Raw genomic sequence first — 12187 nt, forward strand, 5'->3', positions numbered from 1 at the left:
GCTCTTTGACCCTTGCGGCTTGGGGGATGGGGCTACAGGTTTGTCCTGCCATGGCTAGCCGGCCGGGTGGGAGCCCCTATAGTGGGCTCCCACCCGGGGCAGGGTGCTCGCCCTATTGAAGAGGTAAGGGAGGGGTCTTCGACCTCTGGCCTTGACCATTCCGCATGCTGTGTTGCCCTTGCCGTTGGTTCCAGCTAAAGTTGTCCGTTAATAAAGTGGCCCTACAGTTAAACCCAACACTTGTGTCTGCCTCGTTATTTCTGGCTTGGGGGGCAAACACGAGCTGTTTTGGGAATTCTTGATAGAGCATCTGGATAACCTGCCGATCTGTCATCCTGTTATCAGAGGCCGGTTTAGTTTCCGAGCCAAATAAATGCCTTTAACTTTTCTTAGGCGCACAGACAGCAGCCATCTTGCTACCGAAGCAGTTATAGCCATTTGAGGCTCGAAAATGACAACCTACTTGGACAAGTGAGTGCAAGCGTGTCATGAGTGGTGTTGCTAGGCATGGCGACCAATGGGGGATGAACTGTGGGGAGGGTGATCTTTGTTCCCGCGTAATGACGTCACTTCTGGCATGACCTGGAAGCACCAGCATTGCACTGGGACGATGCTCTAGCACTCATCCTGAAAGTCTGGCGTTTCTGGGCAAGTGCTAGTGTGTCATCCTGATGCGGTGCTGGCACTTCCAGGTCATGCCAGAAGTAATGTCATCTCGTGGCCGCAAAGATTGCTGCCCCACCCCCATTTTGCCAGGAAGAAGAAGAAGAGGATCAGGAGGAGTTGGAGTTGGATTTATACCCTGACCTTCACTTGGAATCTCAGAGCAGCTTACAATCCCCTTCCTTTCATCTCCCCACAACAGACACCCTCTGAGGTAGGCGGGCCTGAGAGAGCTCTTTCAAGGACTGCTCTTGAGAGAACAGCTCTGAGAGAATTTGTCACTGACCCAAGGTCACCCAGCTGGCTGCATGTGGAGGAGTGGGGAATCCAACCCAGTTCTCTTAACCACTATACCAATCAGAAGCTCCGTCCATTTAGTTTTAGTTAGAGGAAGACTTAAAAATTCATAGAATTCTCCCTCCCCCAACTCTCCCAAGAATTGCGTTATTATATAAAAATGGAATCACATTTGTTGACATCTAATCAATAAGGACTCTTGTGGAGCATAAACAGCCCAGCATGCAAATTATAGCCTGTGCTGTTTCTACGTTCTTCCCCTTCAATTACCAAATCTGGCGATGATTTTAACCAAGTACCACAATTAGCCTATTGCACATCCTAATGATAATATGGAGCAAAGAGACGATTCAAATTTGGTTTCCTTAAAAAAAAAACATTTCCTAGATGGCCGCGGCCTCATTACAAAAATGATTCAAAGTATTTCCTAATAGGGTGAAGATTTACATTTCGGGAGAAAAATAATCAAAGCTCATTAGGCTCCCAAGGCACTAAATGGAGCTGACATTTGGAGAGTGGATCTATGCATTCTGATCGCCATTATAACAGTTCAAAAACAAGAAGAGTGGCAAGTTTGTGCAACTCGCATCCTAAAGGAACAAAGGCAGGGAATTGTTTGCTTGTTCCCGGTATGTCCTGTTAAATGACTTCTGATGAAGATTAAATATGTAACCTGGATTACATTAATGGGCTGCAATCTGAATCTTCCTTCAGCAGTCTCAAAGTACAAGTGCTGTTCCCAGCCCATGAATTTTGTTGGGTGGATCCAACAATGCTTCTGTGGGCAGGATATCCACCCATGGAGGCAGGATATCCTGGGGATATCCCACTTCCCCCACTGTAGCCTAAAATGTCCCCAGGAATATTGCTGAGGGGGGACACTCTCAGAAGCAGCATTCTTGGGTGGGCATTTTGTATTAGGGTTAACTGGTGTGGTTAGTCCAGTTATCCAGGGGTCGTTTCGTAGAAAAAGAGCTAGGGGAACTCATTAGCATAACTCATTAGCATATGCCACACCCCCTGACATCACCGGAAGTGTGTCATAAGGCCACACCCCCTGACATTACCGGAAGTGTGTCATAAGGCCACACACCCCGCCCCCAACGGTCCCGGCCGCCACCGCCGGCCTTGAAGCTCCACTGCCGAACCCCGCGAAGGCCCTCCCTGGCCCCAGGCAGGCGGAGGTGGGGGGAGGCAGGGAGGAAGCAACTTACCCTCCCTCTTCTCCTGCCTCCTCCTGGCTGAATGAGGGCCGGAAGCGGGGCGGCCGGAAGCAGGGGGCGGGGCTTCGTCATGTGCCCCGCCCCCCGTACCTCACCCGGGGGAACTGTGATCCCCCCCAAAATGACCTCTGCAATTATCACTAGTTAGCAAAGTGCTTAAATAAAGCTACAAACGCAGGAGCATCACTTTACCAGGTCACCCAGTTTACAAAGCTACACAGAGTCACGTTGCAAATATAACATAGAAGTACACTTTGGATAGGAAAGAGACGAGGCAGGACAGAGTACTAACTTACTAACTAAAGGATGGAAGCAGATGGCAAAAGACCCATCTGCCTCATGGTGCCAAGAGAGAACAGCGTGTGTCTCTCTCGGTGTATACAGGGAGAAAGTTCATCTTCATCTCGACTGGGAGAGAACGGGAGGTAGGGGAATAGTCCCTGAGAACACAATCTACATATTAAAGGGGACAGTGGAAGAAGAGTAAACACAGGAAGAAAGGTCAGTGTGCCTATCTAGTTATCTTGTCTCTCTTGCCACAAAGTCTGGAGGTCTGAGACACAGGAACATTGCACCTGGAACTTCCAGCATGTTAAGCTACAGTGGGAAGGGGTAGGTGAGAAGGTTGTGCTCTGCCTGCAGAAATCCTTCCATGCACAGAAATGCTATGCTCTATCAAAGCCATTGTGTTGGATCTAGCCATCTATGTTGCTGATGAATAAAGAAGGAGGCCCTCCTCTTTGACTGCCCCAAAAGGTATGCTTGGAATCATGGGACCTGAATGTACTAAACCCATGTGGGATGGGGGCTCTAGGGCTGAGGAAAACAGGGAGAAATGGAGTGAAAACATTGGCTGGATCCAAGTCGGAACGAGCATTTTATGATAAGATGTTACTCTTAATCCTTGGAGACGTGAGATAGCAAAAAAACAAACAGGAATATACAAAGATCTTCTGCAGGGCTTGGGAGAAGATGGCATAGAAAGAAAAAAGAGGCTGAAAAGAATTAATGAAATGGAAAACAAAGGGCAAACAATAATTTTTTTAATGGACCAATTAGAGAAAGAACAAGTATCCTTGAAACACACGGAACCACATATAGGAATGGATGCTACATGTAGGATTCATCCTCAAATCCAGCTGCTGTGCATAGAGTTGCCAAATCCCCTCGTTGATCTGGTGGGGGAATTTGGGAGGTGTTCTGGGGTGGGTGGGGACATCGCATGCCATCCTGTTGCTGATGCCGGGGATGACACTCTGTTTTTTGGGTGAAACTCTATGGTAAATTCGCCTTCAAACCATAGAATTTTGCCCCAAACCAGAGCGTCCCTGCATGACATCCCCAACACGATGACATCACTTCCGGGTGATGTCATTGCATTGGGGATGTCATGCAGCAACATCCCTGTTTAGGGGTGGGGTTTCCCCTGTCGGCCAGCTGGTTTGTGGCACGGAGAAGCCCCTGAAACCAGGGGTTCTCCTGCTCAGACCCGGGGGCTGACAACCCTAGCTGTGTACAAGCAGTCCAATTTAGTCCAACCAATGGAAGACCAAGAGGGTGGGGAATTAGGAGGGCAGCAATCAGCAACAGTGCAATGTCATTTCCTGGGAAAACCCCCGAAGTGATGTCACATCGTTCTAGGAATTGCTGGAAATTCCATGGTAAAATCTAGAGTTGATTTCTGTTCCTATTGGGGGAATGGCAACCTTAGTCCCATAAGAAACTCAGTGATAGAGTTGCCAGGACCCCTGGCCAGCGGTGGACGGTAGGAGGGGTTAGGATTGCAAGATCCAATTTGGGAAACTTCTGGAGATACTGGGGTGGAGCCTGGGGAGGACAGAGACCTCAGAGGGATACAATACCATAGAGTCCACCCTCCAAAGCATCCATTCCTTCCAGGGAAACTGATCCCTGCAGTCTGAAGATGAACTGTAATTCCAGGAGATCCCCAGGCCTCACCTGGAGGCTGGCATCTAGGGTTGCCAACTTCCAGGTGGTTGCTGGGTATTTCCTAGGATGACAACTGAACTTCAGGTGACAGAGATCTGTTCACCTGGGGGAAATGGCCGCTTTGGAAGGTGGACACTATGGCATTATAGGGAAGTCCCTATCCTCCCCAAACCCCACCCTCCTCAGACTCCACCCCCAAAATCTCCAGGTATTTCCCAACGTGGAGCTGGCAATCCCATTGGCATCCCCACTCAGTGCCAATGCCAAGAGAGGAAAGAGAGCCTCGGATTTAGTTCCTCTCACTCCTTTCAACATCCCCACAACACCTCCTCAGTGCTACCATTTGTTATCCGCCTTTCCCCATATGTTCCCCCACGGGCACTACGGTCGGGGATGAAACATCTCCTGGCAATGCCGGGTCCCAAGGAGGCCAGGCTGGCTGCTACCGGGGCCAGAGCCTTCTCGGTGGCGACTCCTACCTGGCGGAACGAGCTCCTGGAGGAGACCTGGGCCCTGCGGGACCTTGCACAGTTCCGCAGGGCCTGCAAGACGGAGCTCTTCCGCCAGGTGTTTGAGTAGGAGCCGCCACTACTGTACTACCATCATCTGGCCCTGGAAGAAAGAATGACAGCGCCAAGCGGAACAGATGGCACTGAGTGGATATAACACCATTATATGTCATCTTTACGGAAGATCTATTCGGAACATCTAGAGCACTTAATAATAATGTTGTAATATTGCAGAAATGGTTTTTAAATGGTTTTTAAATGTGTTTTATGCTTGGGCTTATACCTGTTTGTGAGCTGCCCTGAGCCCGCGTTGCGGGGAGGGTGGGCTATAAATTGAATTTATAAATAAATATAAATAAATAGACAGAGACAACCTGGTTGTAGCCCCAAGGGATATGCCCACTTGTAGGGCTTTGTTTTGATGGAGTCCCCCATGCCCTTTAAAAACATTTCTTTGTTTAGGGTACAAATTAGAGTTGCCAAATCTGAGGCGAAGAATCGCACAACACTGCCAAATTCAGATCCTCGAGGAGACACACATTTTTTGGACAATGCATGGTCTTAGAAAACTGCTCCTAGATTTCAGGCTCTGTCATGTATGCTGGCCTGACAAGTTCTCTCTTGCTTAAAGGCTCAAACAAGGGGGGCGGGGAGGGGGAATGTGAAGATTCTGTTTACCGGAGTGCTGCTATTAAGCTGGAATATTTCAGGTAAATCTCACTTTGGGAAGGGGTTTTGTTTCCCAAACAGCAGGAAACTCTTTTAAGGGTCATTGTAAAAGTGAAATTAAATGTGTTGTGTTTTTTTTAAGGTAAGAAACAGCCTTCCAAAGTAATAGTGAAGAAATGCATTCAAGAATTGGCAAAGTAAAGACTGCGAGGCCTAAATGACCTGTACTTTTACCATCACGGAGGCATTATCACCATGGTAAGCTGTGAAAAGAGGACAATGGCCTCTAAATCCCGGTTCCAGTGCTGTAGCCAGCAGCCCCATTTCCATTTTCCTATTGTATTATTTTATCCGCAGACGTCAGGGGAAAATGCTTTTAAGTGAAAGGCGCGGAACGGCAGGGTATGCTTTCCCCCTGGGTAACAAATACAGTTTTTTTTTGGGGGGGGGGCTCTTCCTGTGTTCCTTCATTTGTCTTCTTACAAGAAAACTGGGCAAACAAGATATTTTAATAGTGGAAGTATTTTTTCCCCAAAAGATTTTTTTTTAAAGACTTAATGAAATAATACCAGTCCAAGAATGCCTCCCCCACCCCGGTAATTCTTGGAGGCTGATGCAAAAATAGGGTTGCCAAATTGGGCCGGGGGGCGGGGAAACCCCCGCTTTGGAGGCCCGATTTCCGCCATGGCGGAATCGTGCCCCGGGGGAAACCCTACCCCCGCGTGCACGTCACAGGAAAGTGACGTTATGACGCCGGGCACGCTGGGGGCGGGGCCACAGCCTCAAATGGCTGTGGCCCCGCCCCAGCGTGCCCGGCGGCATGATGTCACTTCCCTGTGACGTGCATGCGGCGTACACGCGCACACGCCGGGAGCCGGGCTGGAGTCCCCCGCCACAAGGGTAAGTGCCATTTGGCAACCCTATGCAAAAAGATACACTATGAACTGAGGTTTTCCATGTCTGGGGAGTGAAAAGGGGTCTCCTCGCTATATCCCAGCTCCCTCCCCGGGTTGTGAGGTCCACCCCGGCCACCAGTGGGGGATGTGGGGGTTAGAGCTGCCAGAACCATGTTGGGAAACTCCTAGAAATTTGGAGTTGGAGCCTGGGGAGGACAGGGACCTCAGTGTAGGACAATGCCATAGGGTCTACCCTCCAAAACACCCATTTCCTCCAAGGGAACAGATCTCTGTAGCCTGGAGATGAACTGTAATTCCGGGGGGGATCCCCAGGTCCCACCTACAGGATGGCATCCCCCTCCCCCGGTGTTTCAGTAAAAGTGTCATTTTAAAAAAAGTGGTAAAGGACCTAGGTGTTTTACATAGCAAAACTGAAAGTAGCGTATTATGGGTGGAGAGCTAGAATCAGGGGCGGCTCGGTGGGGCCTGGCCCCCTGACTTCCATGCTGCCCCCAGCCCCCCCAACTGTCTGGACCACCTGGAGGACTCCCCACTGCCGCCCCTTCCCCAAGCACAGCTTGCTTCCCTGTGTAGGCAAGCAGACTGCAAATGCTGCAAAAGTGAGTTTTTAAAATTTTATTTTTATTTTATTCTTTATTTTGTGATGTCAGTGCCCCACGACTTAGTTAAAGGCCCCCCGAATTACAAAGAGAGAGAGAGAGAGAGAGAGAGAGGAGAGAGAGAGAGAGAAAGAGAGAGAGAGAGAGAGAGAGAGAGAAAATAGTACTGAACTTTGAACACTGCATAGATACTAATTATTCTTAGATATCAGATGGAAGAGATAAAAACCTGGGATCAGTCCTTTTTAACACCTTCAGCTCTCAGTGTGTACCATGCACAGAGAACAATGTTGTTACCATGATCATATGGAAGGAAATATAAAACTTGTGTACTTTGGATCATATGAAAGGAAATATAAAACTTGTGTACTTTGGATCATATGATCATATGAAAGGAAATATAAAACTAGTGTACTTTGGATCATATGAAAGGAAATATAAAACTTGTGTACTTTGGATCATATGAAAGGAAATATAAAACTTGTGTACTTTGGATCATATGATCATATGAAAGGAAATATAAAACTAGTGTACTTTGGATCATATGAAAGGAAATATAAAACTTGTGTACTTTGGATCATATGATCATATGAAAGGAAATATAAAACTTGTGTACTTTGGATCATATGATCATATGAAAGGAAATATAAAACTTGTGAATTCTGGAAGGATAGAAGGGGGGAATGCATAAGTAGCACTTGTCATGCTACTGCTAGCTGCACGATCAGATCTAGAGCCCTGTCTAAAGGTGTGCATTGTGCATACTGTTTATTTTCAGCCACTTTAGTTCTTACTGAAAAGTTTTGATTCTTCGAAAGCGCAAGTCTTGGAAAGTGAATAAAATAGCCCATGAAACTGTCATTTCTGAAAAATGCACCGTTCTTAAAAACATTAATCTTTTTCAAGGCAGAACACAGATTCTAAGTGTCCATGTGACTATTCACTGCAAACATCTCAAAATTTAAAGGGCCGGGCCCGACTGCTTCTGATCCAGATAAAAAGAACAGATTTCCTGCTATCTCAGTGATTGCAAAGATAAACTGTTAATTAAAACACTCACATACGAACCCCTGTTCCTTAGTAAAATAGTAGTTTGCTGATTCTTTAGGACATAATCCACATATAGAACAGATATTAAGAGGATTTAAATATCTCTACAAATTGTTCATAAAGTTGAAAAAGCTGAAGTACATTAATTTACTGTCTGTTCAGCTGACTAGAAGGAAAGCCATATTTTAATGGAAACAACTTGCTCAGTTAAGAAAGATTTTTTACATATGAAAGGAATCTAGTTGTCATACTATTCCCACGGAGAACTGAGAAAATGCAAATTAATGATGACGGAAACAATCACCGGATTGACTCCCCCTCCCCCTGAAGTGGTATATAAGATGGCATTTTGCCTTATTCTACATATTAATTGGATCTGAGCCATTTGCATCGTTTCCGGCACTAAATACCTTTTTTTAAAAAAAAAAGAAACCCAAAGTGTTTTTTTAAAAAGCCTGCCTATTGGGAAAAACCAATTTAAAAAGAAGCCTTGTGGTACCTTAAAAGTAAACAGATCCATTAAAATAAACTTTTCAGGGCTACAATCCACTTAATCGGCTGCAAACAAACAGACAAAAACAAAACAAAACAAAACAAAACAAAGGATTTACCGACAGAAGAATACGTACAGGCAGAGGGCCAGTGTCCTCTCATGGGCCCTATCCTTCCGTCCCAGTAAATCGACACTGGGGTTGGATTGTGAAATACTTTTCGAGCTGATTAATTTGGTCCGATTTCAGTTGGTGAAAATAAATGTAATTATATGAAGACGGGTAGCCGTGTTTGTCTGTCACAGTAGAAAAGAGCAAGAGTCCAGTAGATTTGGATCTTTCCAACAAGTAGAAAAAAAGAAACCAAAAGTGTTTTTTTTAAAAGCCTGCCTATTGGGAAAAACCAATTTAAAAAGAAGCCTTGTGGTACCTTAAAAGTAAACAGATCCATTAAAATAAACTTTTCAGGGCTACAATCCACTTAATCGGCTGCAAACAAACAGACAAAAACAAAACAAAACAAAACAAAACAAAGGATTTACCGACAGAAGAATACGTACAGGCAGAGGGCCAGTGTCCTCTCATGGGCCCTATCCTTCCGTCCCAGTAAATCGACACTGGGGCTGGATTGTGAAATACTGTTCGAGCTGATTAATTTGGTCCAATTTCAATTGGTGAAAATAAATGTAATTATATGAAGACGGGTAGCCGTGTTTATCTGTCACAGTAGAAAAGAGCAAGAGTCCAGTAGCATCTTAAAAGGTAAAGGTAAAGGTTCCCTTGCTCGAAAGCCAGTCAAGTCCGACTCTAGGGTTGCGGTGCTCATCTCCGTTTCAAAGCCGAAGAGCCAGCGCTGTCCAAAGACGTTTCCGTGGTCATGTGGCTGGCATGACTAAACACCAAGGCACACGGAACGCTGTTACCTTCCCACCGAAGCGGTACCTATTTATCTACTTGCAATTTCTTGCTTTCGAACTGCTAGATTGGCAGGAGATGGAACTAGAGATGGGAGCTCACTCTGTCATGTGGCACCCGGGTCTCGAACTGCTGAACTACTGAACTACTGACCTTTGACAGCCTGCAGTTCAGCGTCTTAACCACTTGAGCCACAGCATCTTAAGGGCTAATAAAATGATGTGGCAGGGTAGGAGCTTTCATGAGTATCTGAAGAAGGTATCTGAAGAGGTGAGCAGTAATTCATGAAAACTCATCCCCTGCCACATATTTTGTTAGTCTTTAAGGTGCCACTGGACTCTTGCTCTTTTCTATTCTAATTATACAGGCTGAGAAATAAGGATTTAAAAAGGGATAGCCATAATTTCAGGATATGTGTACATTAAGACCTGTTATAATGCAATAACACTGGCTCAGATCCAGCCAAATCTAAGTACACTGAAGTCCCACTAACTGCAGAAGGGTGAGAAATGTAATAGAGCCTTTAACTTTGGCTGGATCATGCCCAGTATTTTGCGTGCCTAAAGGCAGTTCAAGATCCACTTACAGTTATGGCACGTGGCTCCGCTGTATCCCGTTCCATTGCAAGTGCACGTGAAGCTGTCCCATGTTTGGGTGCATTTGCTACCGTGTTCACAGTGATTGGGCACACACCTGTCAGGATGAGAGAACAGAAAAGAGAATGCCAAATCAACCAGAATGAAGGAGTGCCCACGTTGTAGGACTGCCCAAGCAGGGTGCCCTATAGGTGCCAGCTTGCCACGCTGCGGCAATTAATCCTCATTACCTTTAGGTAGATTAATGTAATTGATGATGGAAGATGCCAGGTGTACAAGAAGATGATATATCACACAATGTTTGCAAAGAGCCAGCAAAGGAGGAAGGAGGTGGGAAAAAGGGAGGGGGAGAAACTATTTGTTTTCATCATCGGTACATTTTTTTAAAGGTCACACTAAATACTATTGCACGTGATATAAAACTTAAAAAAAATAAGCCAAAGTAGTGTTGTGTCTTTAAAAATAATGACATCACTGAAAGTTTCTAGTCCCTTTTGCCAGAGAAATAAGAGCATATTTATTAGGCTTTTCTTTGTTTTTGTTTTACTGTCCATGTGGTCACTGCAACCTTCTCGTAGGGGGGAATGTGCCCGGAATGGAGTTCTGGAATCTCGACAACATTCTTTTAAAAAACATTTAAAAGTTCATGAGCAGCTATCTAAACTCCCACAGGTGACTATGTCAGATGCCAGGTCTGTATACTGGACTTCTGTACATAACATTCAAAACTGACAATAGTTTGTGGCAGCCGTAATTCTGCACTTCGCACACACAGTATACTATACCCATTCGTGTCTAAGCATTCCAGCACAAATCTTCCATCAGCAAGCGAAAGTAATTCAGAAGAAAAAAGAAAAAACCCGACAAGAATGCAAAATGGAGGAAATAACAAGAGGATGTATATTTGTGTCTTGAAAAGCCACAAAATGTGATTTCAAAGATTTGAGTCTGACTGGTGCCTTTTCTATCAAGTATTCTTTTAAAAATAGGAATTACCATACGACTTTTCTTGCTCTGGAAACTATTACTTTACTCTTCTTGGAGTGTGCTTTGAAACCTCATTTCAAAGAACCAATTTTTACCCCCTTTATTAAATTTCCCTGCATCCAAGTTCAGCATAGTTGCTCTATTTTCTGATCAATTTTCCTTTCATGTCGAGTTTCCCTTTTCACCCAATACAATTTTGCCACTGCGCTTTTTGCGTTATTATATTAGGGAATGATTAGGAGACCTCCTACCAATCAGGGAAATGAAAACAGTTCTGCAAAATGGAAAGGCAGTAAAAATTAAAACTATAGTTATCAGTAAGATTATTTTGATGTTCTCGGTGCCCCCATAATTGACCACATAAGCCTGGTAAATTAGAGGCAAAGGGGGGGGATCTCTTGAATATGCAGTTTATGTTATTTGACTTGTGGTTACTGAAATACTTCTGAGTAGGAGTATGATTATCCAATATTATTAAATTCTTTTTTTCCCCTGCAAGGGTGTATCTCAAATGTTTATTTTATCAGTGCGTCTCCTAACGGAGGAGTTTGTGAAAGTGAGTAATTTTGTACTAATCTGTTGGTGACTATCAAGGAACTTCACATTTATACTAAAAATTGATATGTAAATAGATTGCCCCAGCCTTTCCTCAAAAAGCATGTGACGTTACAGAATTGAAAAGTGCTGTATTGTCCATAAGCAAAGCTGTTCGCCCATTTTTGTTCATCCACACATTATAAGGCCCTGATCTCTAAAGCCGAGGCTAGCCAGATCTCAGAAGCTAAGCAGGGCTGGCCCTGGTCAGTATCTGGATGGGAGATGCCCAAGGAATACCAGGGCCTTGACACAGAGGCAACGGCAAACCACCCCCGAATGAGAGCCAGTTTGGTGTAGTGGTTAAGAGCCGAGGACTCTAATCTGGAGAACCTGGTTTGATTCCCCATGTCTCCACATGCAGCCAGCTGGGTGACCTTGGGTCAGTCACGGTTCTCTCAGAGCTCTCTCAGCCCCACCTACCTCGCAGGGTGTCTATTGTGGGGAGAGGAAGGAAAGGTGATTGTAAGCCACTCTGAGACTTTGAGTGAAGGTAGGGGTATAGATCCAAACCCCCTCCTCCTCCAAACCCTATGGGGCTGCCATAAGTCAGCTGTGACTTGACAGCAAAAACAAAACAAAACACCCCTCAGCACATTGCAAGAAACAGAAGTTGTCAATAAAACCGTGATGCTCAAACTGTGGAGCAGGGGTAGGCAGAGGGTTTCCAAATCTGGGCTGGTAAATTCCTAGAGATTTGGGGGGGGAGGGGGAGGGGGAGGGGGCG

The 12187-nt window shown here is 45.4% G+C and overlaps 1 protein-coding gene across 1 annotated transcript in view; it reads right to left on the reverse strand.

Annotated features, from left to right (window-relative positions):
• Nucleotides 1–12187, reverse strand: part of CNTNAP2 (contactin associated protein-like 2) — a 928799-nt gene that overhangs the window by 615076 nt on the left and 301536 nt on the right. The window contains exon 8 of the mRNA XM_015422149.1: nucleotides 9870–9976. Within this exon, the coding sequence (XP_015277635.1) occupies nucleotides 9870–9976 (107 nt within the window). The remainder of the gene's footprint in view (nucleotides 1–9869; nucleotides 9977–12187) is intronic.

This window comes from Gekko japonicus, unplaced genomic scaffold (assembly GCF_001447785.1).
Source record: "Gekko japonicus isolate JY-2015 unplaced genomic scaffold, Gekko_japonicus_V1.1 scaffold330, whole genome shotgun sequence".
Taxonomy (NCBI): Eukaryota; Metazoa; Chordata; class Lepidosauria; order Squamata; family Gekkonidae; genus Gekko; species Gekko japonicus.